This window comes from Euleptes europaea, chromosome 9 (genome assembly GCF_029931775.1).
Source record: "Euleptes europaea isolate rEulEur1 chromosome 9, rEulEur1.hap1, whole genome shotgun sequence".
NCBI classification, from domain to species: Eukaryota; Metazoa; Chordata; class Lepidosauria; order Squamata; family Sphaerodactylidae; genus Euleptes; species Euleptes europaea.
The window spans coordinates 13,189,392-13,214,719 of NC_079320.1; the positions used below are offsets into that span (position 1 = coordinate 13,189,392).

Sequence of the window (25,328 nt, forward strand, 5' to 3'; positions counted from 1 at the left end):
ACTTCTTTGCTCTCCAAAAGAGAATAGGGGACAAGATGAAACCTTGCAGGACCCCATAGGCTCCAGTGAATGACAGACCTGTAGGCATTTCTCCAAAACTTCAGCAGGAAGGCCTCAAACATTTTATCACCACACACTCACAGACTCTGGACGTAAAAAAGATTCATAATCTTAGAAAGGACTACTTCCACGAAGCATTTCAAGTGCAAAGAACTAACTCGCCAAAATTGTGCAGAACTTCTTTTTTTAAATCTCCTTGGGCTCATTTTTCTTGGCCACAAAACAAAGTTCATTATGCTTGCACTAAGTACTACCTAAAGGTTTCCGTGTTTCTTCTGTATCTTTGCTTTTCTGTAAATTCCCAAGAACAATCCCTATGAAAAGCAAGAGTCCTACGGTGCGGTTAGAAGAAAACTTTTTCCAGCAATCTTCAGGACTGTGTATGTCCAAAGTGTATATCTGAGAAAAGAGGCAATGCATTAATATTAAAGTTAGCTACTTCTATTATTTGCTGAGTCTGTGCCTTGTTAATGCCTTCCTCAGATCCCTTCTTCTTCAGAGTCTTTTGTGGGTTGCCATCAATTTACTTTTCATATAATGCAACAAAACTCAGCCCTCTATTAATTTCTGCTGCTCTCTTTGCCAGCTGTCCTGCCTTCTCTTCTACTTTCTTTCTCACTGCTGACAGAATTTAAACAGCTCAAGCAGGGACCTTTTTTCTTTTATTACACTCTACAAATATACAGGGATGGCACCAAATAACACCACTATTGCCACCATCAATTCTGTTAATATTTAGAAGCACACCAAAATGGGGGAGGGGGAAGGATATGAATCTGTAGAATCGTTCCAGTAATCAGTACAACACACCCCTTAAGCTCTGGCTCTGAAATGACAATGCAAATAGCGATGACCATAACCCATGTAGTAGCTTGCACTTGTGTGTATGTTTATAGCACCGTCAAGTTGCACCCAATTTATGGCAACCCCATGGGGTTTTAAAGGCAAGAAACAAACAAAGGAGGGTTTGCTATTGCTTGCCTCTGCGTAGCAACCCTGGACTTCTTGGTGGTCTCCCATGCAAGTACTAATCTGCTTAGCTTCTGAGGTCTGATGAGATCAGGCCTGGGCCATCCAGGTCAGGGAATTATGTGGTAGCTTACCAGTAGCAATATATGGGGAGGGGGAAAATCCAATTTAGGATTTTACCATGTATGAGCACTCAGTCAAATCTGGGGAGGGTGGGAAGAATCATGCAGTAAAAGCCTCATCTGCAGACTCCACCACTCTTAATGACCACCTGCTTACATTGCTGTATGCACAGCAGAGATAAAATTACCACTAGGCTTGTACATTTTGATAAACCCGAACTGACCCCCCCCCCCCCGAAAAAAAGCAATTTCGGTAAATTTCGGGTTTGGGTTTACCAAATGCCAAAAGGAGGGAAAGCCAAAGCAGAAATTGGCCATTCCCGAAAAAACTGGGTGTTCATTTGGCTTTTCCAGGTTCAGTTTTCCCCAGGCTTTGCGAAGCTCCTGGAGGGGACAGTTTTTGAGGTAGAGCCCCCAAATTTGCAGCATCGTAAAAAAAAATCCCCATAGGCGCGAATGCCCGAATATCTAACCATATGGGAATTTGGCTTATTTTGGGTTTACCGAAAAAAATTGGCCCCAATAAACCCAAACCTGAAATTTACTGAATTTTTTCTTTTTTGCACATCCCTAATTACCACTAAAGGGTGATCAAAGCGACAGATGAAAGCGGATCCTCCTAGAATAGAGCAGATTCTCCTAGCATTCTGAAAAAGGTAACAGAAGATGTGCAGAGGCCCCATGATTAGTCAATCAAAGGTAGATGGGAAAGAGACCAACTGCCCATTATCTGTGTATTTCCCATATCAGTGGCTGGGAAGGAGTCTCTCTCACTCAGTCCAGCTGAATGAAAATTAATGAGCGTAGCCTCATAGGAGCCTGCTACACTCAGGGATGGGGAAGAACACAAGTCCCCATTTGTACATTCAGCAAGATCGGGAGACAAGTCTCCTCTTTGTGTACAACCACTACCTGGAGCTACAATTATAGTTGCTAGAATGAGGGGTTTGAATCCTAGTGTGAATGGAGTCATGCTGCAGGAAGATACTTCCCCCACCACCACCCATGGGGCCTTCGGTGTCCCTGAACTTGGGCTCCTGCTATCCAGTGAACCCCCAGGAACAGTGGGAGGGGCAAAGCAGAGGCTTGCAATGGGAGGGAGAATTCAGAGGAAATCGCCCTCCCTTCCTCAACCAGTGGAAATGCAATTCTGCTGGTGGAACGTCTGAAGAAGAAGAGTTGGTTTTTATATGCCGACTTTCTCTACCACTTAAGGAAGATTCAAACCGACTTACAATCACCTTCTCTTCCCCTCCCCACAACAGACACCCTGTGAGGTAGGTGGGGCAGAGAGAGTGTGACTAGCCTAAGATCACCCAGCTGGCTTCATATGTAGGAGTGGGGAAACAAATCCAGTTCACCAGATTAGCCTCCGCCGCTCATGTGGAGGAGTGGGGAATCAAACCATGCTCTCCAGATCGGATTGCACCGCTCCAAACCATCGCTCTTCACCACTACACCATGTTGGCTCCCAGCGCCAACAGAACCAGCGGATTAGGATCCACCCCAAGGCTTTACCGACAACAGCCTTAGAACTGGCCACTGAAGCAGATCAGTCACATCCAGGCGACTTGTGTCTTTATAAGGGTGGTGCAAATGTTTGGTTTCGACAAGCCCCTGAGCTTCAGGGGGCAGGGAACTAAAAAAAGCTCCCCATGTCTTGTATCAGCTGTAATACATGCCTTGTATCAGCTGTAATTGTGTGTTTTTTCAGATTTGTTTTTGGAAGCCTTATGTTGCTGTAAGCTGCTCTGAGGACGTTTAGAAATAAAGCGGTAAATGAAGTAGGTATCTGACAAAGGGAGCTTTGACACTTGAAAGCTCAGCCCCCCCAAATATTGTTGGTCTCTAAGGTGTTACTGGACTCGAATCTAGAAATAAAACAAAACATATAATAAAATATATCATAAAGACTGGATTTGCAGTACTTTAGGCTGCAGGCAGGACAACTGCCTTTTTAAATATACCTGCAAGCAAACAACTTCCTGCCTGAACTAGTATCGCCATGGGATAACTAAGGAACTAAAGTGACACGCTCAGGGTCATAAAGAATACCTCTGGCAGAGTAGAAGTCTCCTCAGTGTTACCTCACACCCTGCTCTCTCCACACACTCAAGTCAATGGAATTTCTCAGCAGCATGACCTCATCCCGTTGAAACTCCATAAAGAGAGGAGCAGTGTATTGATTTTGCCCTTTTCTTTCCTCCTTCCTGTCAGCATCATGCTTGGGAACTAATTAGGGGAAAAACTGAATATGGAATTGGAGGATCCCACACCCTCAGCTAGGGCTGTCAATTCGGTTCGGTCCGAACTGAAAATCAACCGAATTTCCCCTGATTCGGTGATTTTCAGTTCGGACGGATCAGAACTCAAATCTGGCGGGCAACCGGGGGGGCCGAATTCAGCGAGTTCGGGAGTTCGCGAATAAATTCGGCCAATTCGGCCCCCCTTCAGGGGAGCCCGCTGAAAGGCGCGGGCTGCCCTTTAAACTGATCTGCGCCTCCCAGCTGGGAGGCTCAGATCAGTTTAAAGGGCAGCCCGCCTCCCTTCAGCGGGCTCCCCTGAAGGGAGGCGGGCTGTCATTTAAACTCATCTGTGCCTCCCGGCCGGGAGGCGCAGATGAGTTTCAATGACAGCCCGCCCCCCTTCAGGGTAGCCCGCAGAAGGGAGGCGGGCTGTCATTGAAACTCATCTGCGCCTCCCGCCCGGGAGGCGCAGATGAGTTTCAATGACAGCCCGCCCCCCTTCAGGGTAGCCCGCAGAAGGGAGGCGGGCTGTCATTGAAACTCATCTGCGCCTCCCGCCCGGGAGGCGCAGATGAGTTTCAATGACAGCCCACCCCCCTTCAGGGTAGCCCACAGAAGGGAGGCGGGCTGTCATTGAAACTCATCTGCGTCTCCCGCCCGGGAGGTGCAGATGAGTTTCAATGACAGCCCACCCCCCTTCAGGGTAGCCCGCTGAAGGGGGGCGGGCTGTCATTTAAACTCATCTGCGCCTCCCGCCCGGGAGGCGCAGATGAGTTTCAATGACAGCCCGCCCACCTTCAGGGTAGCCCGCAGAAGGGAGGCGGGCTGTCAGGGAATCCCTGAAGGCGCGCTTCGGCCAAATTTTCCCCCGAACTCCGGATCCCCCCGAATTACCGGGGATCCGAAGCGGGGGAGTTCGGACTTCGGCACGTACCGACCCCACAAGGGTCAAATTCGGCCGAATCCGAACTGTACCGAATTTTTTTTTTTGACAGCCCTACCCTCAGCTATGGAAAAAGCATCCTCCCCACTCAAGTTTCAGTACTTATGCCACCCCATAGCCAGTAATGGGCTACACAGTGCATGTACAAGGCTGGCAAGTCAAGGAGAAGGATTCATTCTCGCTCTGCTATATTTCCCCTCACACACACGTGCTGGGAGTTCCCTAGCATACACACATAGGGGCATTCAAAAATGGACACACATACACATGCCTGTGTGGTGTTGGAGGAGAGTGTTACGGATACCTTGGACTGCCAAAAAACCAAACAAATCGGTGGGTTCTAGATCAAATCAAGCCTAACTGATCCTAGAAGCTAATATGACTCAACTGAGGCTATCGTATTTTGGTCACGTCATGAGAAGAATCACTGGAAAAGACAATCATGCTAGGAAAAGTTGAAGGCAGCAGGAAAAGAGGAAGACCCAACATGAGATGGATTGACTCTATAAAGGAAGCCACGGCCCTCAGTTTGCAAGATCTGAGCAAGGCTGTTAAGGATAGGATGTTTTGGAGGACACTGATTCATAGGGTCGCCATGAGTCGGAAGTGACTTGACGGCACTTAACACACACACACACACACCTGTGGGGAAAGTTCGACACCTGATTCTGCTGAGTGCATAAACTGGCCTGCAGGTAGTGGAATCTCACCTCCCCACCTCCAGAGATCTCCAAGAATGAGAAAAGAAATCAGATTCAGGAGAACTGGACTTCCTTCTTTTTCCCTTGTACAGTTCCCATCTTGCACTGCAGGGGAAGAGAGTAGGTCAGCTAAAGTGTTTGTCCTCTACCTGGTTTGCGGTGGAACTCACCTTTCAGAAAAGGTAATAAAAACAAATTGCACAGGGGGGAAATGCCACTCTGTTCTTGTGTATGTGTTAAGTGCCGCCAAGTCGCTTCTGACTTATGGCGACCCTATGAATCAATGTCCTCCAAAATGCCTTATCTTTGACAGCCTTGCTCAGATCTTGCAAATTGAGGGCTGTGGCTTTCTTTGAGTCAATCCATCTCTTTTCCTGCTGCCCTCAACTTTTCCTAGCATGACTGTCTTTTCCAGTGACTCTTGTGACCAAAATAACATAGCCTCAGTTTAGTCATTTTAGCTTCTAGGGACAGCTCAGGCTTGATTTGATCTATAACCCACTTATATGGTGTTTTTTTGGCAGTCTACGGTATCCATAACATTCTCCTCCAACACCACAATTCAAAAGAATCTACTGTTCTTAGGAAAGCCAAAAGATATGAAACATCCGGCTGCTGCAGTAAAGAGGCTGAAGAATGTACATCCGATAGAACATTTATCCCATCAAAACAGCATAAAGTTGGGAATCTAACCTGCTGCGCCAAGTGGATGCCTACAGCTGCCACAGCTGCATAGTACGGGAAAGTCTGATCACAGTTCATTCCTGTTGCCGTCAGCCCCAAAAGCATCAGGGCACTGAAGCCGCTGAGCCACTGTTTCGTGTTTTCACTGAATCGGAGGGCTGTCGATTTCACACCAATGGCAATGTCGTCTTCTTTATCCTACGTTGGAAGTGGGTATATATGTTAACACAGAAGTCTAATGTCAGTGACATTAAAAAGACTGATATGGGGGGAAGTGGTCCTTTTGTATTTTTTTTGTCCAGGAAGTGTGCACTACAGCTGAAAATTGTATCAGGAAGATCTCCAGGGCATTTTTGTCCCAGACTAAACCAACAATGAAAAGAATTGGAGAAAATCTACCAAATCACAAGGAATCCATTATATTTTTAAAAAGGTGACCTAAAGTACTTGAATTCAAATATACTTCTGATGTGTAAAAGATACTTTCTGAAAGTGAGAGCTTCTAAGAAGAAAGCATCGAAATGCATCAATTAGGAACATGACCTGCAAGGCAAGAAGCTCCTGAATGAAAGACCACCGCTCTTCCCACACACAAACAGTAGCAAGTTGAGCAGTGAATACATTTCAGGAGGTACAGAATGTTGGGGAGGGGCTGTGGCTCAGTGGTAGTGCATCTGCTTGGCATGCAGAAGGTCCCAGGTTCAATCCCAGGCATCTCCAGTTAAAGGGACTAGGCGAGTAGGTGATGGGAAAGACCTCTGCCTGACACCCTGGAGAGCTGTAGCCGGTCTGAGTAGACAATACTAACTTTGATGGACCAAGGGTCTGATTCAGTATAAGGCACTTCATGCGTTCATCTGAGCATCAGTTGAAGAGGGAAAATATTATTATCATTCATTTTAGACCACCTTTCTCATGGAGACTTGAAGCAGATTATAAAATATGGTAACAACAATTCAAATAAACAGCACAAATCTCTAACAAAACAAGGTACTGGGGCTAGGCTGAAAATTGGAAAACAGTGCAAACAAACAGAGTAAGGCAACAATACAGTCAATGTAGGCAAAGAACTGTCTAAAGAAAAGGAGGGGAGGAGAAATCCCTCTGCCCCAGCTCCTAAGAAATTAGAGGATGCTTTCAAGGGGGGGGGTGTTCAAGGGGTGAGGCAGATTTTCATGTGCCCCCGCCCAATTCCTTATTTATTTATGGGCAGCCAGAGGCTCTATGATTAATGTGCTCCCAATGAATCACTCCTGGCCGTGGAAAAGATCGGGTGTGTAGTAATTCCAAAGTCTCATCATCCTCAAGATTAAGGTGGTTAGCTGATAAGGACAGCATATTAGCATCTATAGCTACAGACATTTATTTTTGGATTTGTGTCCCGCCATTATGACCCAGGGCAGCTCTTCATCATCAGCATAAAAGCATCAACAATGCAGACAATCAGGACAAATAAAGCAGTCTGAGGAATTAAAAACAACGCCTTTAAAAACTGCTTTTGAATTCCACAGAAACAAGTTACACCAAAGCAACACAGTCCAAAGTTGTAAGGTTTTGTTTTCTAAGTGACAGGGATCCCAAGGCTACATTGTCAGCGGCAAGATTTGTTTCAGTCCTTATATCCCTCCAACATTAGATATATGCTGCTCAAGATCAATGGATCAAGGAGCTTCTAAGGGATAAAGGAAAGCTATAACGTATCAGACAAGGGCTTTCTCACACTAAAAACTTGGGATCTTGTGTGACACAGCTCCCATAAATTGGTATTTGGGGTGTATTTACTACCCTAAGTCAAATCCCAGCGTATCTCAGAGTAGTAAAATGTCTGCCCCCCACTCTATTTTGGTTTTGGTAGCAGAGGTCAGGGCTTTTCACAACACCCAAAGCCTTAATATCCGCTTTCACATGAGGCACAGTATTATCTCCCACTACTGTTTTTGCACATTTAATATATGTAGTGGCCTAAAAAAGCAGGAAGGGCTGTATCTCGCCAGAGCCCTTAATACCCCCCTAGATCATTTTCATTACCCTGACCTGGATAGCCCAGGCTAGCCTGATCTCGTCAGATCTCAGAATCTAAGCAGGGTCGACCCTGGCAAGTATTTGGACGGGAGACCTCCAAGGAATACGAGGGGTGTGATGCGGAGGTAGGCAATGGCAAACCACCTCTGAACGACTCTTGCCTTGAAAACCCCACCAAGGGTTGCCATAAATCAGATGTGACTAGACAGCAAAAAAGACAAAAAAAGGCTAGCGTCATTTATGCACTGGAAGTTTTGCTGCTCTCCAGATGCACATTTTCCCCACCCGAATTCTCAAAACTCAAAAATAAGCCCCCCATCCAGAGTTTTGAGCATTCGGATGGGAAAAATGTGCATCTGGAGAGCGGCAAATCCAAGGCAAAACCTCCAGTGCATAAATGACCATTGTTTTCAAGAAGACAATTTTGAATCCCGATACTCCCATTAATTCTTATGCTTGTTAATGGCTTGTGTTTTTTTACAGCAGTTTTTAATTGTCAGCTGCCTCAAGCAGGACTCTGAAGGGGCAGCTCAGAAGTATCTAAATGAATAAATAACTGCAGTTTGAGACAAAAACAACAGCCCCAAATGCACACTCAGTTACTTTTTTGTGGGGTTCTTCTATTCTTGTTTGCTTACACAAAGAAAACTGTAACGAGGAAGTGGCTGTACGTTGTTTACTAACGTGCAGGTGAAAAATCTCCCCAAAGGAACAAATTGTACAGCCGCATGCTATCAAAAAGTGCAGCCAGGGAAAGTTTGTCCCAGAACATAGGTTTTAAGCAAGCCAGGAAAAAATTTATATACCTGATGAGCATAAATGGTGTCATATATCAGTGTCCAAAGGACTCCCGAGAAATACAGGGGCAAGCAAACAGACCAGTCGCAAGAGCCTTTGACAGCCGACCACCCAAGTAACGCACCCCAGTTGAAGGTGAGACCTAAGAGAGATGACAAAAGAAAAAAAAATGCAGTTATCTACCACATTTTTATCTGCTCTTCCTCCAGGGAGCTCAGGAGAGTTGTAAAAGGGTCTCCATTCCCCATTATGGTCTCACAACTATCCTGTGAGGTAGATCAGGCTGAGAGAAAGTGACTGGGGTTTAGCATCATCCAGCAAGCTTCATGGCAGAGCTGGGAATTTGAATTCAGGTCTCCCAGATCCTATTCCAACCTGGGGGCTGGGGACCCTTGGAATTATTGTGAGGGCTCTGTGAATCCATATGTGCACTAAGCTCAAAAGAGTTTCCGTCTAGACATTAGGAAGAATTTTCTAACAGTTAGAGTGGTTCCTCAGTGATACAGGCTTCCTCGGGAGGTGGTGAGCTCTCCTTCCCTGGAGGTTTTTAAGAAGAGGTTTCTTCAGTGGTTATGCATGTCAGGTAATCTGGGCAAGCAGAGCTTCCTTCACCTCCAAGTTCTGGGAAGCAATTGGTGGTACTGGCTCAGGATTTCTACATAGTTCTTTAAAGGGACAGAAACCTTCTCTCTAGTGAATATGGTCCACCCTATGGGCAGAGGGTGTATTATACTGGACAATATGAAGCCTGCTGGGTGACCCTGGTCCTGTCACAGTTCTCTCAGGACCCTCCCAGACCACGCAGAAGCAGGCAATGGCAAACCACCTTCGAACGTCTCTTGCCTTGAAAACCCTATAGGGTCACCATAAGTCAGCTATGACTTGATGGCACACACACACACACACAAGCAGAGGAAGTATTACATTAGACGATATATGCTACAAAGAGGAACACAGAGTGTCAGCGTGGAAGTAAAACTGAGCCAGACTGGAGACATATCAGAATGGTGAAATCATATAGGCTTGGCGGATTGTGCTGTGACTGCAAAAAATAAGTGACCTTGAAACTAGACCTGGTCTCGAACAAGCCATGACCAGCTGCAGAGAAAAGATACTAAGAAGTCAGTTTCACTGGAAAATTCCAAGTTTGAGTTCTAGTTGCGCATGCTTATCTGGGGGTCTATAAATGGACTTGGGAGAGGTACCCCCCTCCGAGATTCTGCTTTTGCCATCTCCTGCTAGTGTACAATAAAGAATTCAACAGCAGAGAGGGATCGCAGAAGGGTGGAAAGATTTTAATTTTCCCATTCTACCTCTGCCAGCATCAATTTCTTTATTGCTTCTTATTTAGAATGCACTAAAAGCAGGACAATGAAGAAAGCTGACAGGAAGAAAGTAGATTCCTTTGAAATGTGGTGTTGGAGGAGAGTGTTACGGATACTATGGACTGCCAAAAAAACAAACCAGTGGGTTATACATCAAATCAAGCCTGACCTGACCCTAGAGGCTAAAATAACTGAGGCTATCGTATTTTGGACACATTATGAGAAGGGAAGAGTCACTGGAAAAGACAGTCATGCTAGGAAAAGTTGAGGGCAGCAGGAAAAGAGGAAGACCCAACAAAGATGGATTGACTCTATAAAGGAAGCCAGAGCCCTCAGTTTGCAAGACCTGAGCAAGGCTGTCAAAGATAGGACACTTTGGAGGACACTGATTCATAGGGTCGCCATGAGTTGGAAGCGACTTGATGGCACTTAACACACACACAAATGCCATGGTTCACCAGGGTCAACCCATCATAAGAGTGGCAAGCGTTGCAAAATTTCTGAGCCAAGTAACTGTTCGACTAATTACACATCCCCAAAGGGCTTCAATCCTACATGGCAACCTGAGAATCCTGAAGTCTCTGGAGAGGTGGCATAAACATTCCATAATTACATGCTGTTAAATACTTCCAAAATCTATCACCACCAGTAGGAAGAAGCCATTTGCAAGAAACAGAAATTGTGAAGCTCACCCAAGACCAGCTGAGGCCAGTATGTTATTCTCTTCATAAGGGGATAGGTCACCACGAGAGAGAGAGAGGCTGCTCCTAACACAATACTGTGCGTGAAAGAAAGAAAAGCATTAGAAAAGCTTTTTTTTAAATGAAAGGAATGACTATTGTACTCATTTATTTATTTCTAGCCCGCCCTCAATCCCCAACCAAGGCCAGGCTCACGGCGGGTTACAACAAATTCATTACAATAAAATCAGTAATCCCTTAATTAAAACGTTTGTCTTGGTTTAGGAACATCCATTGTAATCTACTCTGCAAAGGCGACTCGGGGTGGGCAATGACATGAACACATGAAGCTGCCTTATACTGAATCAGACCCTTGGTCCATCAAAGTCAGTATTATCTACTCAGATTGGTAGCGGGTCTCCAGGGTGTCAGGCAGAGGTCTTTCCCATCACCTACTCGCCTAGTCCCTTTAACTGGAGATGCCGGGGATTGAACCTGGGACCTTCTGCATGCCAAGCAGATGCTCTACCACTGAGCTACGGCCAATTAAGTCAATTTACAGCCATTCAAGGGTTGTATCCCATAGGTCTGTTCGGCTAATGGTAGTACCTTCCTGTAACTCACGGCACAAGAGAAAGAGTTAGTGGAAGAGATCCACGGGAATCAACCCACGGAGTACAAAATTATGAAAAGCCCGCTCAATTAGAGCCAGTGTGAGGTAATGGCGGGGGGAGATGGCCTGAGTTCAAACCCCTGTTCACTCATGACGCTTACTGGGGGGGTCAGAGGGACAGTCACTCACAGGCAAACCTTTCTCCGTAGGGTTGTTTCAAGGATTAAAAAAAAAAGAATGGCACACATGCCTCCCTGAATGCTCCGTAGAAAGGATGCAAAATGTGCTGTGTTTTAAAAAAGCAATCCTGTAAAAAATAATTTACTACAAATATTTAATAGCATTACGTTTTAAAATGATTCGATAATTAATAATAGTTTACTACCCATATATGCCCTAATCTGGACGGCTGAGAACAGCACTATCTCGTTCAGTTCCAGAAGCTAAAGCAAGGTCAGCCCTGGTTAGTAACTGGATAGCAGATCTCAAAGGAAGTCCATTGCTACACAGAGACAGGTAATGGCAAACCACCTCTGTTTGTCTCTTGCCTTGAAAACCCTCCAGAGTTGCTGGAGGGTGAGAGTTTCAAAATTGATAAAAGTATTTCTGTACACAACACATAGTTAAATTGTGGGACTCCCTGCCCCAGGATGTGGTGATGTCTGCCAACTTGGAAGGCTTTAAGAGCAGAATGGACATGTTCATGGAGGAGTTATTCATGGCTACCAGTCATGATGCATACCTATTCTCTCCAGGATCAGTGGAGCATGCCTATTATCTTAGATGCTGTGGAACACAGGCAGGATAATGATGCTGCGGTCATCTTGTTTGTGGCCTTCCTTAGAGGCATCTGGTTGGTCACTGTGTGAACAGACTGCTGGACTTGGTCTGACCCAGCAAGGCCTCTCTTATGTATGTTCTTATGTTGATATATCCTATGTCCAACCTATGTTTACCACAGCAACGCATATTATTGCAATAGAAGTCTAATGAAGATTCAGGCCAATCCCCCCCCCATAACTCTGGACGGAACTTTTCAATACTTTATTTATATCCTAATAGTAAACGGCTGCTTCCCCTGCAAGGCTTATCTCAATACAGGGCCCAGGGAAGACATGACATCAGAATGGGTCAACCATGCAGATTTCCCAAAGCAATCCATAACTATATGGATTGCCCTTTTGCTCAAACACCTTTCCTAGAATCGTTGCTGGATTCTAATACAGCATTTTTCACATTCATGCCTAGGCAAGGATTTCAAGGAGCGCACCCACGAAGCCAAAGGTTATGATGGAAATGGCCAAAGTGTTTTACTTACCTGTAATAGTTTAAACACAAAAGGACACATAAAGCCAAGCTCAGCTGCCCTCCAAGAAAGACAAGAGATTGAAAAGTTGAAATCTTTCCAGCAGCCAGCGGCCGGCATGCCGTTCTTGCAACCTAAAAGCAGAGAAGGATTTCAGTCATTCTATTATCTCATCAATATATGCACACTGTACAGAAGCTTTGTCACTTTGGGCCTCATACACCAATTAATTCTCTCTCATAGATTAGCCTTTGTAAAGTACCAGCTGGATGGCCCAGGATAGCCCAATCCTGTCAAATCTCGGAAGCAGGGTTAGCCATGGTTGGTACTTGGATGGGAGACTACCAAGGACGTCCAGAGTTGCTATGCAGAGCCAGGCAACGGCAAACCAGTTCTGTTCATCTCTTGGATTGAAAACCTTCCGGGGTCTGTAAGTTGGCTGTGAGTGGATGGCAATTTCCACCAACAAAGTACCAACTTGGGGAATACTTTACTTTCCCTAGACATTCAACAACTAACATTCTGTACTTCAGCAGAAAAGTTTCAAAGAGACTTCAGCAAGAAGCTGTTGAGTTGTAATGCAGATCTGATACTACGAGGCTTTGATTCAGTAGGGACTTGGGGATTCCCCCCCCCATTAGAGATTTATGTACAATACTCAGATTCATCCAACTTTGCCAGTTCATAAACCGTTGAGAAGATCAACAGTTTTAAAATCATCATTAGGTACCAAATACTCATTCCTACAATACTTTGCAAACTTTTTTCTTTCTTTCCTTTATATAGATCCCACCTCTCTCTCCAATGGAGACCCAAAGCGGCTTACATCATTCTCCTCTCTTCCAGTTTATCTTCACAACAACCCTGTGAGGTAGGTTAGGCTGAGAGTGTGTCTGGCCCAAGGTCACCCAGCAATCTTCCATGACAGAGTAGGGATATGAACCTGGTTTCCCAGATCCTAGCCCGACACATTAACCACAACATTATGCTGGCTCTCTGTTAAGTGCCAGTTAAAAGACCCAATCCAGTTTTAGAAAGAATTTCTGCTTTCTGATCTGGAGAACCAGGTTTGATTCCCCCACATGAGCGGCAGAGGCTAATCTGGTGAACCGGATTTATTTCCCCACTCCTACGCATGAAGCCAGCTGGGTGACCTTGGGCTAGTCACAGCTCTTTTAACACCTCCTACCTCACAGGGTGTCTGTTGTGGGGAGGGGAAGGGAAGGTGATTGTAAGCCGGTTTGATTCTCCCTTAACTGGTAGAGAAAGTCAGCATATAAAAACCAACTCTTTTTCTTCATTGTCAGAATAAGGCATTAATCTTAGCTTCAGCTGATTTTGGAGGATGGGTATCAACTTTTTAAGCAGCTGATATTAGATTGCTTAGATGTAAGTTAAATAAACAAAGGAACAAGTAGCCAGATTTGTCATATACTGTGAGTGGTGGGGATAGAATTATTAAGGTTTCATTTACCAGAGCAGCAAACAGGAGTAAACACACCTTATTGGGTGTAGTAATCCAGTGCAAATTATTTAAACGTTATAACTCTACCTTCTATATACAGAAATGCATCCTGGATTTAAGAGCTGTATATATCTATACCATGCCCACTTTGTCTTTCAGTCATTCTAACAGAGAAAATATTTAATAGGAGTTTTTGCAGTACTTCCCCAAATTTCCAATTTTTCAATCAGAAAAACTGAAAGAAAGGCTTTGGAAAAAACTGTGAAAAAAGAGAAAAAGTGTTTTCCCCAATTTTTATGGGCCTTCACATCTCTGTGCTGCTATTTTGTAATTACTATACTACAAAGGAGTTAGAAAGAACATAATTGCTCTGCTTTTGGCTACCGTACCAGGCTATTCAGAGGAAGATCTAGTTACTCTTTTTTCTTGCTGGAGAAAATGTATTACTGAAATAGCAGCTACTTTAAAAATGTAGCCTTTGAGACTACACCCTGAATGATGAAAGTATTTTGTAAAACCAAATTTGTCTTAATTACTGTACTGCGTTTTGAAAGAGGTAAATTGACCATTTAATAATGAAGAGAATTATAAATGCATCAACGGTTGGGAATGGTCCACACCCACTCTGGGGATTGTGTATTCCTTTGACTGGAGCTTGTTTTAGTCTGTGCTCTGCAATGTGACATACCTCACCATGCCCTGGGAAACTGGGACTGCTGGCTTCTCTTTATACTAGCTTCCTGCCACCCCCAACTCTGCAGAGCTTGGGAAATCCCTGGAGGTTTGGGGGCAGTGCTAAAATATTTGGACCATCGTTATTTAAGGCACATTTGAAATAAAAAAAAATTCAAATAAAAGATTCAGAAGATTTCTGGTGCCCACCCCCCAGTAGTGCCTGGAGAGAGTGGAATTTGGAGGGGAGAAGGAGCTTAGCGGGGATATAGATTTTGCCCTATTGAACCTACATGGGTTAGAGGCCTATGAGTTCTGCTCTTTGTCAATTATAAGAAAATGAATTATGTTTTGCTCAGAAATGCAGACATTGTATTCTCAAAAATAACCATTTACATGAATTCCAGGCAAATTTCAAACATAATAAGCAAAGTTAACAAAAAAGCTTGTGATTTGGACTTGCTCCGATCAGGAAAAGCAACGGGAAAGAGTTTGCTCTGAAGTTGCAGGTTTCGCTACAGCTTTCTTGCGTCTGCTACTTCCATCACAGCTCAGCGAGCTGCTTTTAAATTGGGGAGGCGGGGTTGCTAAAAAGCTGTTTGGCTGCTCTATTTTTGGAGCGATGGAGGAAGCCTGAAGTGTGTCCATGGATCTCTTGCTGTGCAGACGGTGGCAATGGCCGGTGCCCTGACAAAACTTTTCTTGGTAAGAAACTCGCTTAACAAAAAGGCTTGTTTACTTACTTAGCAAAACATTATGAGCCTGCCTGTTCTTTTCAAGTCCATGGAGTTCTCTCTACCTTTTTGTCATAATCCTGATCCCACATGTCATTAATTGTACAGCCTGCTCCCCGCATCAGGATGGCTCCAGTGCCAAAGAGTAACAGCGTGTACCAGGAGGGAAAACAGCCCTGTTCAGCTGCAAGGCCTATACTCCAGGTGCAAGGAAGATACAGCAGCCATGTCCCTAAAACAGAAATTACAAACGGGATTAAGGATGGAGAAATGCAGGGGAAATCAATATTCGATCGAGATGTCAGCTGAGCTCCTTCATTTAATCCCATCTCCCAATTTCGCTTTCTTCTTTTCTGGAATTTCCTTTTTGTTCAGGAGGAGGGCAAGAAGAGAGTAGAAAACTGAACAGTTAAAGGGAATGGAGGGTAGATCTTGGACTTGATAACTTTGACATTAAGCCCCAGCCATGAAACAGTACATATAAACACAAAATAATGCACAGCAGCAGAGAAACTGGCACGCGAAAAAATTAAACAGAAGGGAGGAAGTAGACGCTAACTAACTTTCCCAAAGAAAAAGCACACAATTCATTGTGAAACTTATTTTCAAGACAATACTTCCTAGTTTGGTATGTTATAACTCATGGTGAAAGAGAATTAGAGAAACACACCATACACACCGCTACTTTCTCAACGATTTTACAAACTGTTGACAATGTACAAAAGAGGTAATATACAAAACACACTGAACTGGGGGGAAAAGCAACAGATCTCTGATATTATGTGCTTCCACGTTTTTGCTGGTATTGGGTTCTGTTAACTCTCCTGATGAACTCTGAGGACTTGACTAAAGCTAAAGCAGATGTCAGTGATGCTAGCTAGGATCACACATTGGCACCTCATTCCGAATACACACTACAGTTCTTGGAGGTAAGTTCCACTGAATAAGACTCAAATATCCCAGTCCAGAACAACATAAGCGCTACATTCAGACATAGCTCTTAACATGACTGTGTTTCCCCCGTTCTTTTTAGTGGAGAAGGAGCACCTTGCAGAGATGCCACTTTTCACTGAGATGAATGGAGAAGTCCCTGAACATAGAATAACTTTGGTTCTTGTAGGTTATCCGGGCTGTGTAACCGTGGTCTTGGAATTTTCTTTCCTGACGTTTCGCCAGCAACTGTGGCAGGCATCTTCAGAGTAGTAACACTGAAGGACAGTGTCTACACCCTTGACACTGAGAGACACTGTCCTTCAGTGTTACTACTCTGAAGATGCCTGCCACAGTTGCTGGCGAAACGTCAGGAAAGAAAATTCCAAGACCACGGTTACACAGCCCGGATAACCTACAAGAACCAATGAACTCTGACCGTGAAAGCCTTCGACAATATATAGAATAACTTTGTCTTTGTGCTCAAGGGCACCCCCGTCTTTGAGGGTATGCATTTTAGACTGCAGTGCCAGCTGCCTTTTGTGCAGCACCTGGGCGTGCTTATAAGGGAAGTGGCATCCAGCAGGTCATGACCTAACCCAGACCCTCCCTTTAATGTTGCCCATCAGCCCTTCAATTTCCATTTATATCTAGATTGCTATAACCTTCGTCCTACTACATCGCTTATCAGATGTCTCATCTTACTGATTGCATCAGTTTACATAGCGTACTCTGCCTTGAATCTCAGTGAGAAAGGCAGGCTATAAATACAGTAAATAAATAAAAACATGGAAGGTAACCAACTGCAACCACAGGCCTTAGCAGCAAGACATTTTGCAGAGTCGGCATAGAGTTCTGGCTGGCTTAACACTAGAGCCATTCCTTTGTGAAAACATTTGTCACTGCTGGCTAGGTTGCCGAATAAATGGTAAGCCATAGTAATAGCATGCACAGCCACTTCTGAGCCCCCTTGACTGGAAGAAAAGCAGGATAGAAATATTTCAAATAAAGGAAACAGAGACCTGTTGAATGTATAACCTCTAACTTCGTTAAGAGTACAAACAGACCCTAGAAAGTTCAGTCCAAGCTCAGTCTCCTTTTTGAAGGGTGGGGATCTAAGACACAGAAGTAGGGAAACTCCCCCCTAGTCCCACCTGACCAGCGTCATGATGCAAGAGGAAGTGAGACAGACTGAAAAGATGACAAGGTATGCTGAGCTTCCTGCTTGCTAGGGAGGAGACTGGCAGTCTTGCACGTTTCCTCTTGCTACTCACAAGAGTCATTTTTTCCATAAGAAGAACATGGGGAATTAGTTAGGGTTGCCAGCTACCCAGAAGGAAGCTAGCCTAGCCTGCTCTTGCACACACAGCTTGAGGAGCACATATTTCCAGGAGCTTTCCACAACGCAGATGAACAGCTCCATCCTACTGCATCCTCATTAAGCTAGTATTGAAGACACAGCAACAAGGGCCAGTTGAAAAGTTGGCAACATTAACGTGGAGATTTTGAAGTAGGCAGCATCTTGAGAATAGACTGACAGTGTGTGACAATGAGGCAGGAACCTAAAGGTCAAGTCTAAAGACTATAAAACCACTGATTCTGTAGAACTGTGAGTCACAGAGCAGCAAATTATCCAGATTCAGCCTCAATGTTCATTGTGCCAGGTAGTTTAGTACTGACATTTTTCTAAAGATCTCGTTAGGAAGCAATAGCTAAAGAGAAAGGCCAAAGAAGGGTACTACAAGCCTGCGGTGAAAAGCAGTAGCTTTCTTAGTCAACTGAAAGACTTTTTAGGAATAACACAGAAGATTTTTGCTAAATATTTTACAGGCAAGCCCAATGTATATTTAATAACAAAAAAAATCACCCCTTATTTTGATGCCATCTTTTATAAAACTTGGGACACTTCTTCTCACCTCGCCTATTTTATTCTCACAGTTATTATTTTACATTTACTTCTTTATAGTCAAGGCGGATTACACATGGTGAGTCAGCAGAACCAACAAAATGGGACGTTCAACAACAAATAAATCGGTGGTTGTATAAGTCTGCAATCACCATAAAGAAATGAAGCATAGCATATTCACTAACATGACATTAACAGTGCAATCCTAAAGAGAGTTACTCCAGTGTAAGCCCACTTTGTAAGCCCATCCATTTCAGTGGGTTTAGAAGGGAATTGTGCTGAAAGCACAGAGATTACATAATAGGATCCTGGATTTACACTAGTAAATCCAAGGAATATCTATTATTTTTGAGAAACAGGTAAAGATTCGGTCAGGAAGCTTGCTCTCATTCCCCCACTCATGAACACATGAAGCTGCCTTATACTGAATCAGACCCTTGGTCCATCAAAGTCAGTATTGTCTACTCAGACTGGCAGCGGCTCTCCAGGGTCTCAGGCAGAGGCCTTTCACATCACCTACTTGCCTAGTCCCTTTAACTCACTGGTTCCCAACCGGGGGTCCACGGTCCCCCAGGGGTCCACGAGAACTAAATTAAGGTCCGCGAAACAGTTATAAACCCATAATTAATCTTTTCAATTAAAAGTTTTCTATTATAAAAAAAACATATTCAAATATTATTCTAAGTTTAATGTTTAACAGTTATGATTAAAGTTTATTTTCAAATTCTCAGAATTTTTATTTTGAACCTTGGGGTCCCTGCACCGAACAAAAAAGTCCTATTGGTCCCTGGTCAAAAAAAGGTTGGAAACCACTGCTTTAACTGGAGATGCCAGGGATTGAACCTGGGACCTTCTGCATGCCAAGCAGAGACTCTACCACTGAGCTACAGCCCCGCCCCTCTACTATTGATTGGCTACCCAAAGAGGCGGAGACTGCCGATGAGGCACAAGAGAACTCGCCAATGGGCTTCCCGAGTCTCGCGAAGCCCTAAGCAAAGGTACAAAACAGGAGGCGGGAACTAAGTGTGTGGGCGGAGGTTAGAAACAACTTCCCCGCTCCTTGAGTGACAAGTGAACTCACCAATGGGCTTGTCCAGCCTCATGAGGCGTAAGTAGGGCTGAAGAGAGCCGGGGGCCGCTCGCACCAAGCCCTCCGTGGAGAGAGTGCTGAGGGCCCGCCCCGCCCTTTGGAACGAGGGGGAGCGAGGCTCGCGGCGATTGGACAAGGCGCAGAGCGCGGCCTCGGGGACGCGCGCCGCGCTCGCTCGAGCGAGGAGGCCGCACCTGAGGCGAGGCGGCCTGGTTAGACGCGAGAGTAGCCGTAGGGCTGCCATGCTTGCCGGCCTTCTGACGTCACTCGGACGTCGACCGCCGTCTCCATGGAGATAGCGCGCGCCTGTGGCCGTTTCGTCTCTGCGCTCATAGGCACTTCCGGTCTGGGATTTGAATTTTTTCCCCCTCAGCATAGAGGTGTCAAGGGCTAGAGCGGCACCACGCCGCGCCCGGAGAGGGTCACGACCGACGTCCCGTTTTTATAGGCAGCTCAAGCTTCTCCCTTCATTTGGCCGGAAAAAGATTGTTAGAAGGGCGTGTTGACCGAATAAAAAATTAGTTGTGGAATAGGGCCTTAAGTGGATCTTCCATATTCAGGGGAAATCTAGCTTGCTGTCTCACGACAAACGACGGGAATTCTACCGCGCGTGCGCAGAACAGGACTTGCCCAACATTCTCCAGGGAAACGTCCAATGGGGCGGGGCAATAATAACTTCCACCCTTCTTTGTGATTGGCGAGGGGGCGCTAGTGGGCGTTTCCCTGGATAATGTTGGGCGGGAGTCCTGTTCTGCGCACGCGCGGTAGAATTCCCGTCGTTGGTAGTGAGACAGCAAGATAGATTTCCCCTGAATATGGAAGATCTACTTAAGCAGTCTGATTTAATAGTGTGTAATAACCTCTTTTCCTTTCTGCAGATGTATTGAAATGTATTAAGACAGCAGGGGGAGAAGTCTGCCTGGATACAAGCTAGCTAGCTCTGTGTGTATGCTACTAGGTGAAATGTCAGGTAAAGTCATGGTGAACGCTGTATGATATCGCAAACTGGAATAAACTGCCGGAGTTTTAGAGGGTCCAGACAATGTTAAACAACCTGATAGGCGTGGAATGTTGGCCCCGTCCTCTCAAGGCATCGATTTTGGTTAAAAGTGTGCGCCCCAGTATAATCGGGCCCCAGTTAATTTTGCTTGCTAAAGCCACTGGGTGACCAGCTGGAATAAAACTGTTTTTTCTTGATAACGGTCTCAGGTCTCTTTTCCCCCCCACAGACCCCGGTTTGCTGCTACAGTAGCGACAGAAACACATGAAGCTGCCTTATACTGAACCAGACCCTGGGTCCGTCCAAGTCAGTATTGTCTACTCAGACCGGCAGCGGCTCTCCAGGGTCTCAGGCAGAGAGAGGCCTTTCACATCACCTACTTACCTAGTCCCTTTAACTGGAGACACTGGGGATTGAACCTGGGACCTTCTGCATGCCAAGCAGATGCTCTACCACTGAGCCACGGCCCCTCCCCGAAGTGCAGCCGTTAGCCGACACGCCAGTCAGTTATATATAAGGGACGGTTTCTAGTCTGCGTTCAAAGCTGTATCAGTCCAGCTTGTCTCCTCCTCCTCCACGTGTGCTTTATGTAGTGTATATGACCATGCACTGGTTAGGTTGCCAACTTCCAGGTGGAGCCTGGAAATTTCCGGAATTTACAATAGACTTCCATTAAATACTAACGTGTTTTTTTTTCTCCAAAAGTCACCCCCATTGCCCCCCATTGCAAAAATGCTGAGGGCAGCTACTGAAAAGTAGGGACTTACTATGGAACATAGTTAAAACCACTGACACTCGCACCATACATATGTTGTTATTGTTGCTGATCACAACAACACCTCTAGCACCTTTATTGGCATGTATGCATTTAACTCAGGGGTTAAAAGACAAGGAGAATAAAAGCTAGGACCAGATAGGATCAGAATTTAGATTCTTGAAGCATCATTGCTAGTTGTAGAAATTTTGCTACCCTATCCATTATATTGTAGTTTTGTCTAGAGAGGGGGAAAAAAGAACTTTAAAGTTGTCCGAAACTCCGTTCCACTCATCTAAGAGTGACTTAAGAAATTTAGTTTGGATAGCAATGTAGAAAGGACAATACAAAACAATCGTAGTGATTCAACAGTGCTCATACTGCATGGACAGAATCTTTTAGAATATGGGGATTTTCTGAAACCTTCCAAAAAGTACAGCTGAGGGTAAGATGTTAAACCTTGAAAGCATAACATCTCTTCGTTGTTGTGAATTAACCAAGTGGTGAAAGTAAGTGGGATCCTGAGATTTAAAGAGAACAGGTTTTCCTGGCTGCACAATTTAGTTCCTGTAATTCTACGTCTAGGAATTGTTGCTGATCTGCTTTTCTCTGTGTATTTTGCTGTGTGCTACAAAGGGGGATTGTGGAACTGGAAACATTGAAAAGAGCCTCTTAGGTTAGAGGATACTATCTATGCTACAGGAGCTGTTGTAAAGGAAATACAATTAAAATTTTTAGAAGTTAATCAACAGATCATACAACATCACCTGGCATTGGATTATTTACTTACTGGCTAAGGAAGGAGGTTTTTTATGAAATAGTTGGACAACAACAACGCCAGGTCAAGTTTCATGATCTAAATAAAAACCATAGAGGATCAATTGGTTCCTGATCTGGGGTGGAAAAACAGCTTTTTATGGGAATAATGCTGCTAACTGTAATAGGAGTAATGGTGTGTTGTTGTTTGCAGTGGATGCCTTTGTGCCTTTCTTTATGTAAAGATGCTGGAGCCAAAGTGAAGGTTACTTCCCTAAATGTTATTAAACAGGTAAAAACACACCTACCCACACACACACCTAAAGAAAATGCAGAAATAATGCTTCAAGAATAACAATAGTACAATGCCCTAAGTTATTATAAAGAAGAGCAGCATTAATCCAAGAGACAGCACACTGAAAAATAGCATATTCATTTGTTTGTTTAAACATATTTATTGTTAGCCAAAATATTTTAACTAGGTGGTGGAAAGTGCTGTCAAGTCATAGTGACCTCTTACAGTTTTCAAGGCAAAAGACATTAAGAGGTGGCTTGCCATTGCCTGCCCCTGGTATTCTTTGGCATTCTCCCATCTGAATACTAGCTAGGGCCAACCTTGCTTAGCTTCCAAAATCTGACAAGATCAGGCTAGCCTGGGCTATCCAACATCTATTAAAAAGTTCTTAAGGTAAAGCTGTATAAGTGTCACAGCTCATAGTGCACTCCTTCGGAAAAAAACCTAATCTCTGTAATGGTTTTTAATAAAAATGGTTTTACTGAGGTTTATATTGTTTCAAGCTGTGCCCTGGCATTTTTTCCTTCCAGGTTGTTGGCAACCCTACTTAATTGTTATGTCAGCAACACAAATCTATCAAGGCTGCTGTGGGATTCAGGGGATCAACGAGGTTATGCTCCCGCTACCCTGCAGTGAAAGTCCATCAATATCTCAGCCCAAAGTCGGTTTCCATTTCATAACCAGTCCGGAGCTAAATGTGTTGGACTCAAGATCACTTTTGGCCCGGCTACGTGCAGGGCCCCAAACCTGGGGTGGGGTCGGGGGGATGTACCTTATGGTAAGGGAAAAGCTGAAGAAATTTGTGTATAGATTTGTCCACCAGAGGGTGTGCTGCAGCTAGAAGGAACTACAGTCAATGAAAGTGAATGTCATAATCTGGAAATCTTTAAGGTGCTGCTGGACGTTCTTCCCAGACTTTTATTACCATTCTGGAATATTATACTTCCCTAGTCCTCCACAATCGTTTGTTTTATTTGTGCAACATGGTGAATATTCAAGGTCTTCCAGGTGACCTTTTTTACGCAATAAAGGCGTTTGTTTATTTGCAGGGGAGCTTTTCTTAAACTTGTGCTTTTGCTGTGGGTGTATCATATTCTATTAGTTAGCAGTAGCAGAAACAAACCAATAGACTAAAAAATACACTCATGCGAGTTTTTGTGGAGTACAGGTTCTATTTATCCTGGTGCCATTGTTATTGTAATACACCTAACACAGTACTTTAGCTAACGTTACTTAGGTAACAGTATGTTACTTGATGTATCTGGAATATTTTTGTCTGTTTTGCATGCATCATATTTAGCCATTAATGCCAGCCAGCTGTGATTGTGTAAGAGGTGACATAGGAAACAGCATAAAGGCTCTTCAATCACTCCAGGGACCGAGACTGCAGACTGGATTTTCTGCTTGCAAAGTGAAAACATTGTGAACAGATCCTGCAGAAATTACTGTATAGGCCAGGGGTGGCAAACATAAGGCCTGGGGGCTGGATCCGGCCCTTTGAGAGCTCTTATCCAGCCCGTGAGCCAGCCAAGGCAGCCCGCCCTCGCTCCCAAGGTGTCAATTATCAGACTCTTAAATAAAAGAAAATAAGAGTGTTATGGTTTTAAGCATGTTTGTATTTTAAGTAAAAATATCATTAATTGACTTTTCCTGAGTCTTCTACAAAGTTTGTATCTCCAGTACCTGGCATTACATTTTATGATACATATGGCCCAGCCTGACCAAGTGACATTTATGTCATCTCCAGCCCTTGTAACAAATGAGTTTGACGCCCCTGGCATAGACCATTTTCACACCTGACACTCGAAGCACCTGTCAGCTTTGCTCATGTTATTGATAAATTCAGAGTCATTAAAGTTACAAGGAACAGGTCGGAGTGAGAAGATGTTACAAAGAGTGGACAGTTTGAAAATAAAGTGAAACTAGTCCCTTCAGAGTGAGCAAGGGTCATTCCTAAATGCTGAAGTTGGGCAAAACAAGATTAACATAAAATCAGATGTAAATAGTATGAAACATATGCAAAACTAATTAACAGCAAATGGTGGGTCATGTTGAGCTATTAGCAACTATGGTGAGTGAGGAAATCCCAGTCTTTGTTCAAGCCTGGGGCAGAGGTATTACTGGATCTCTTGGTGAATCCTAATTCAGCAGTTCTGTGTTAGATTGTCCTGGATTAAAAGTTCTCCCTGCTGGTTTCTGACTTAAGAGCGTAAAATCCCTTCTGGATCAGATCAGGGACCCATTTAGTCCAGTTTCACATAATGGAAAACCTGTTGCCTGGAAGGCCAAAAGAAAAGGCACAGAGGCCAAGATAATTTTTAATGCCAGATTTGTGTCCATTTATTCTGTTGCATAGGAACTGACCTACTTGTCCAGTGTAGACAGCAGAAACAAACTGTTGACACACTGGAGGATGAACAAATGTATGAGCCCAAGATGGAATGACTTGTAACACTATTGCCGAGTTCATATGGAGTCGAAATTGGCACCTGGGTTTGTTTGAGGTTCTGGTTCCTGGGTTTGTTTGGTCTCTGATCGGTATTTTATTGGGGGTGGGGGTGGGGGCTCTGTAAATGAGGAAAGGCCTGCCACCCAAGGCATGTGAAAGAGAAATACCATTATCAAAGAATGGTATTTTATCTTCAATGTTAGAGTTACTTCACCGTGAACTACGGTAAATCAGTCTGCATGAGATTGCACTGTAATTCAATGAGATTTACTGCCAGGTAAGTGTGCACAGGATTGGAGCCTCTAACATCTTGTATGAAAATTCCCTTAAGATCAGGCAATGTAAAACACACACACACGTACGTGTATGTGTTAAGTGCTGTTAAGTAACTTCCAACTTATGGCAACTCTGTGATCAGGCTGTAGGGTTTTTATATCTCTCTTCTGCATTTTCACATGAAACTACTGATTCAGTGATTTAAAAAGACCCAAGTCCTACAGAGACTGACATGACAGCCAACCAGCAGAACAGTCAGAGATATTGATATAAATTAGTTTATTTCAAATATGCAAATATCAAAAGTCACATACAAACATCGAAGCAAGATAAAATGGGTAGTGGGAGTCTGTAGGATTGCATTTGGTGACCTCGTATCAAAGTCCTTTCTTTCCTCAAGGGCTGTGTTTCTACTTAGTTGTTTGACACTGCACAGGTTTAAGGACTGGTTGTATCCCCTTAGGCAAGATAGATGTTTAGGAATAGGCTGTTAAAATTGCATATTTTCTAAAAAAGTAAAATACATAAGAAC

The 25,328-nt window shown here is 44.2% G+C and overlaps 1 protein-coding gene across 1 annotated transcript; it reads right to left on the bottom strand.

Annotated features, from left to right (window-relative positions):
- Positions 1–300: 300 nt before the first annotated feature.
- COQ2 (coenzyme Q2, polyprenyltransferase) lies at positions 301–19,510 on the bottom strand. Its single transcript, XM_056855671.1, has 7 exons — positions 19,258–19,510; positions 15,406–15,572; positions 12,482–12,603; positions 10,563–10,648; positions 8,554–8,687; positions 5,735–5,923; positions 301–459 (listed from the first exon to the last, which is right to left on the bottom strand). The coding sequence occupies exons 1-7, from the start codon at positions 19,508–19,510 to the stop codon at positions 304–306; spliced, it is 1,107 nt and encodes a 368-aa protein (XP_056711649.1). The 3' UTR covers positions 301–303.
- Positions 19,511–25,328: the final 5,818 nt, after the last annotated feature.

What these genes read in the sequence shown, in the direction of transcription:
- COQ2 (XM_056855671.1), bottom strand. Translation starts at nt 19,510, where the DNA reads ATGGCAGCCCTACGGCTACTCTCGCGTCTAACCAGGCCGCCTCGCCTC. An exon ending in GAGGCTGGACAAGCCCATTG is followed by an intron (nt 15,573 to 19,257) that starts GTGAGTTCACTT and finishes TTTCTGTTTTAG; the next exon opens with GGACATGGCTGCTGTATCTT. An exon ending in GCATCCACTTGGCGCAGCAG is followed by an intron (nt 460 to 5,734) that starts GTTAGATTCCCA and finishes CTCTTTTCTCAG; the next exon opens with ATATACACTTTGGACATACA.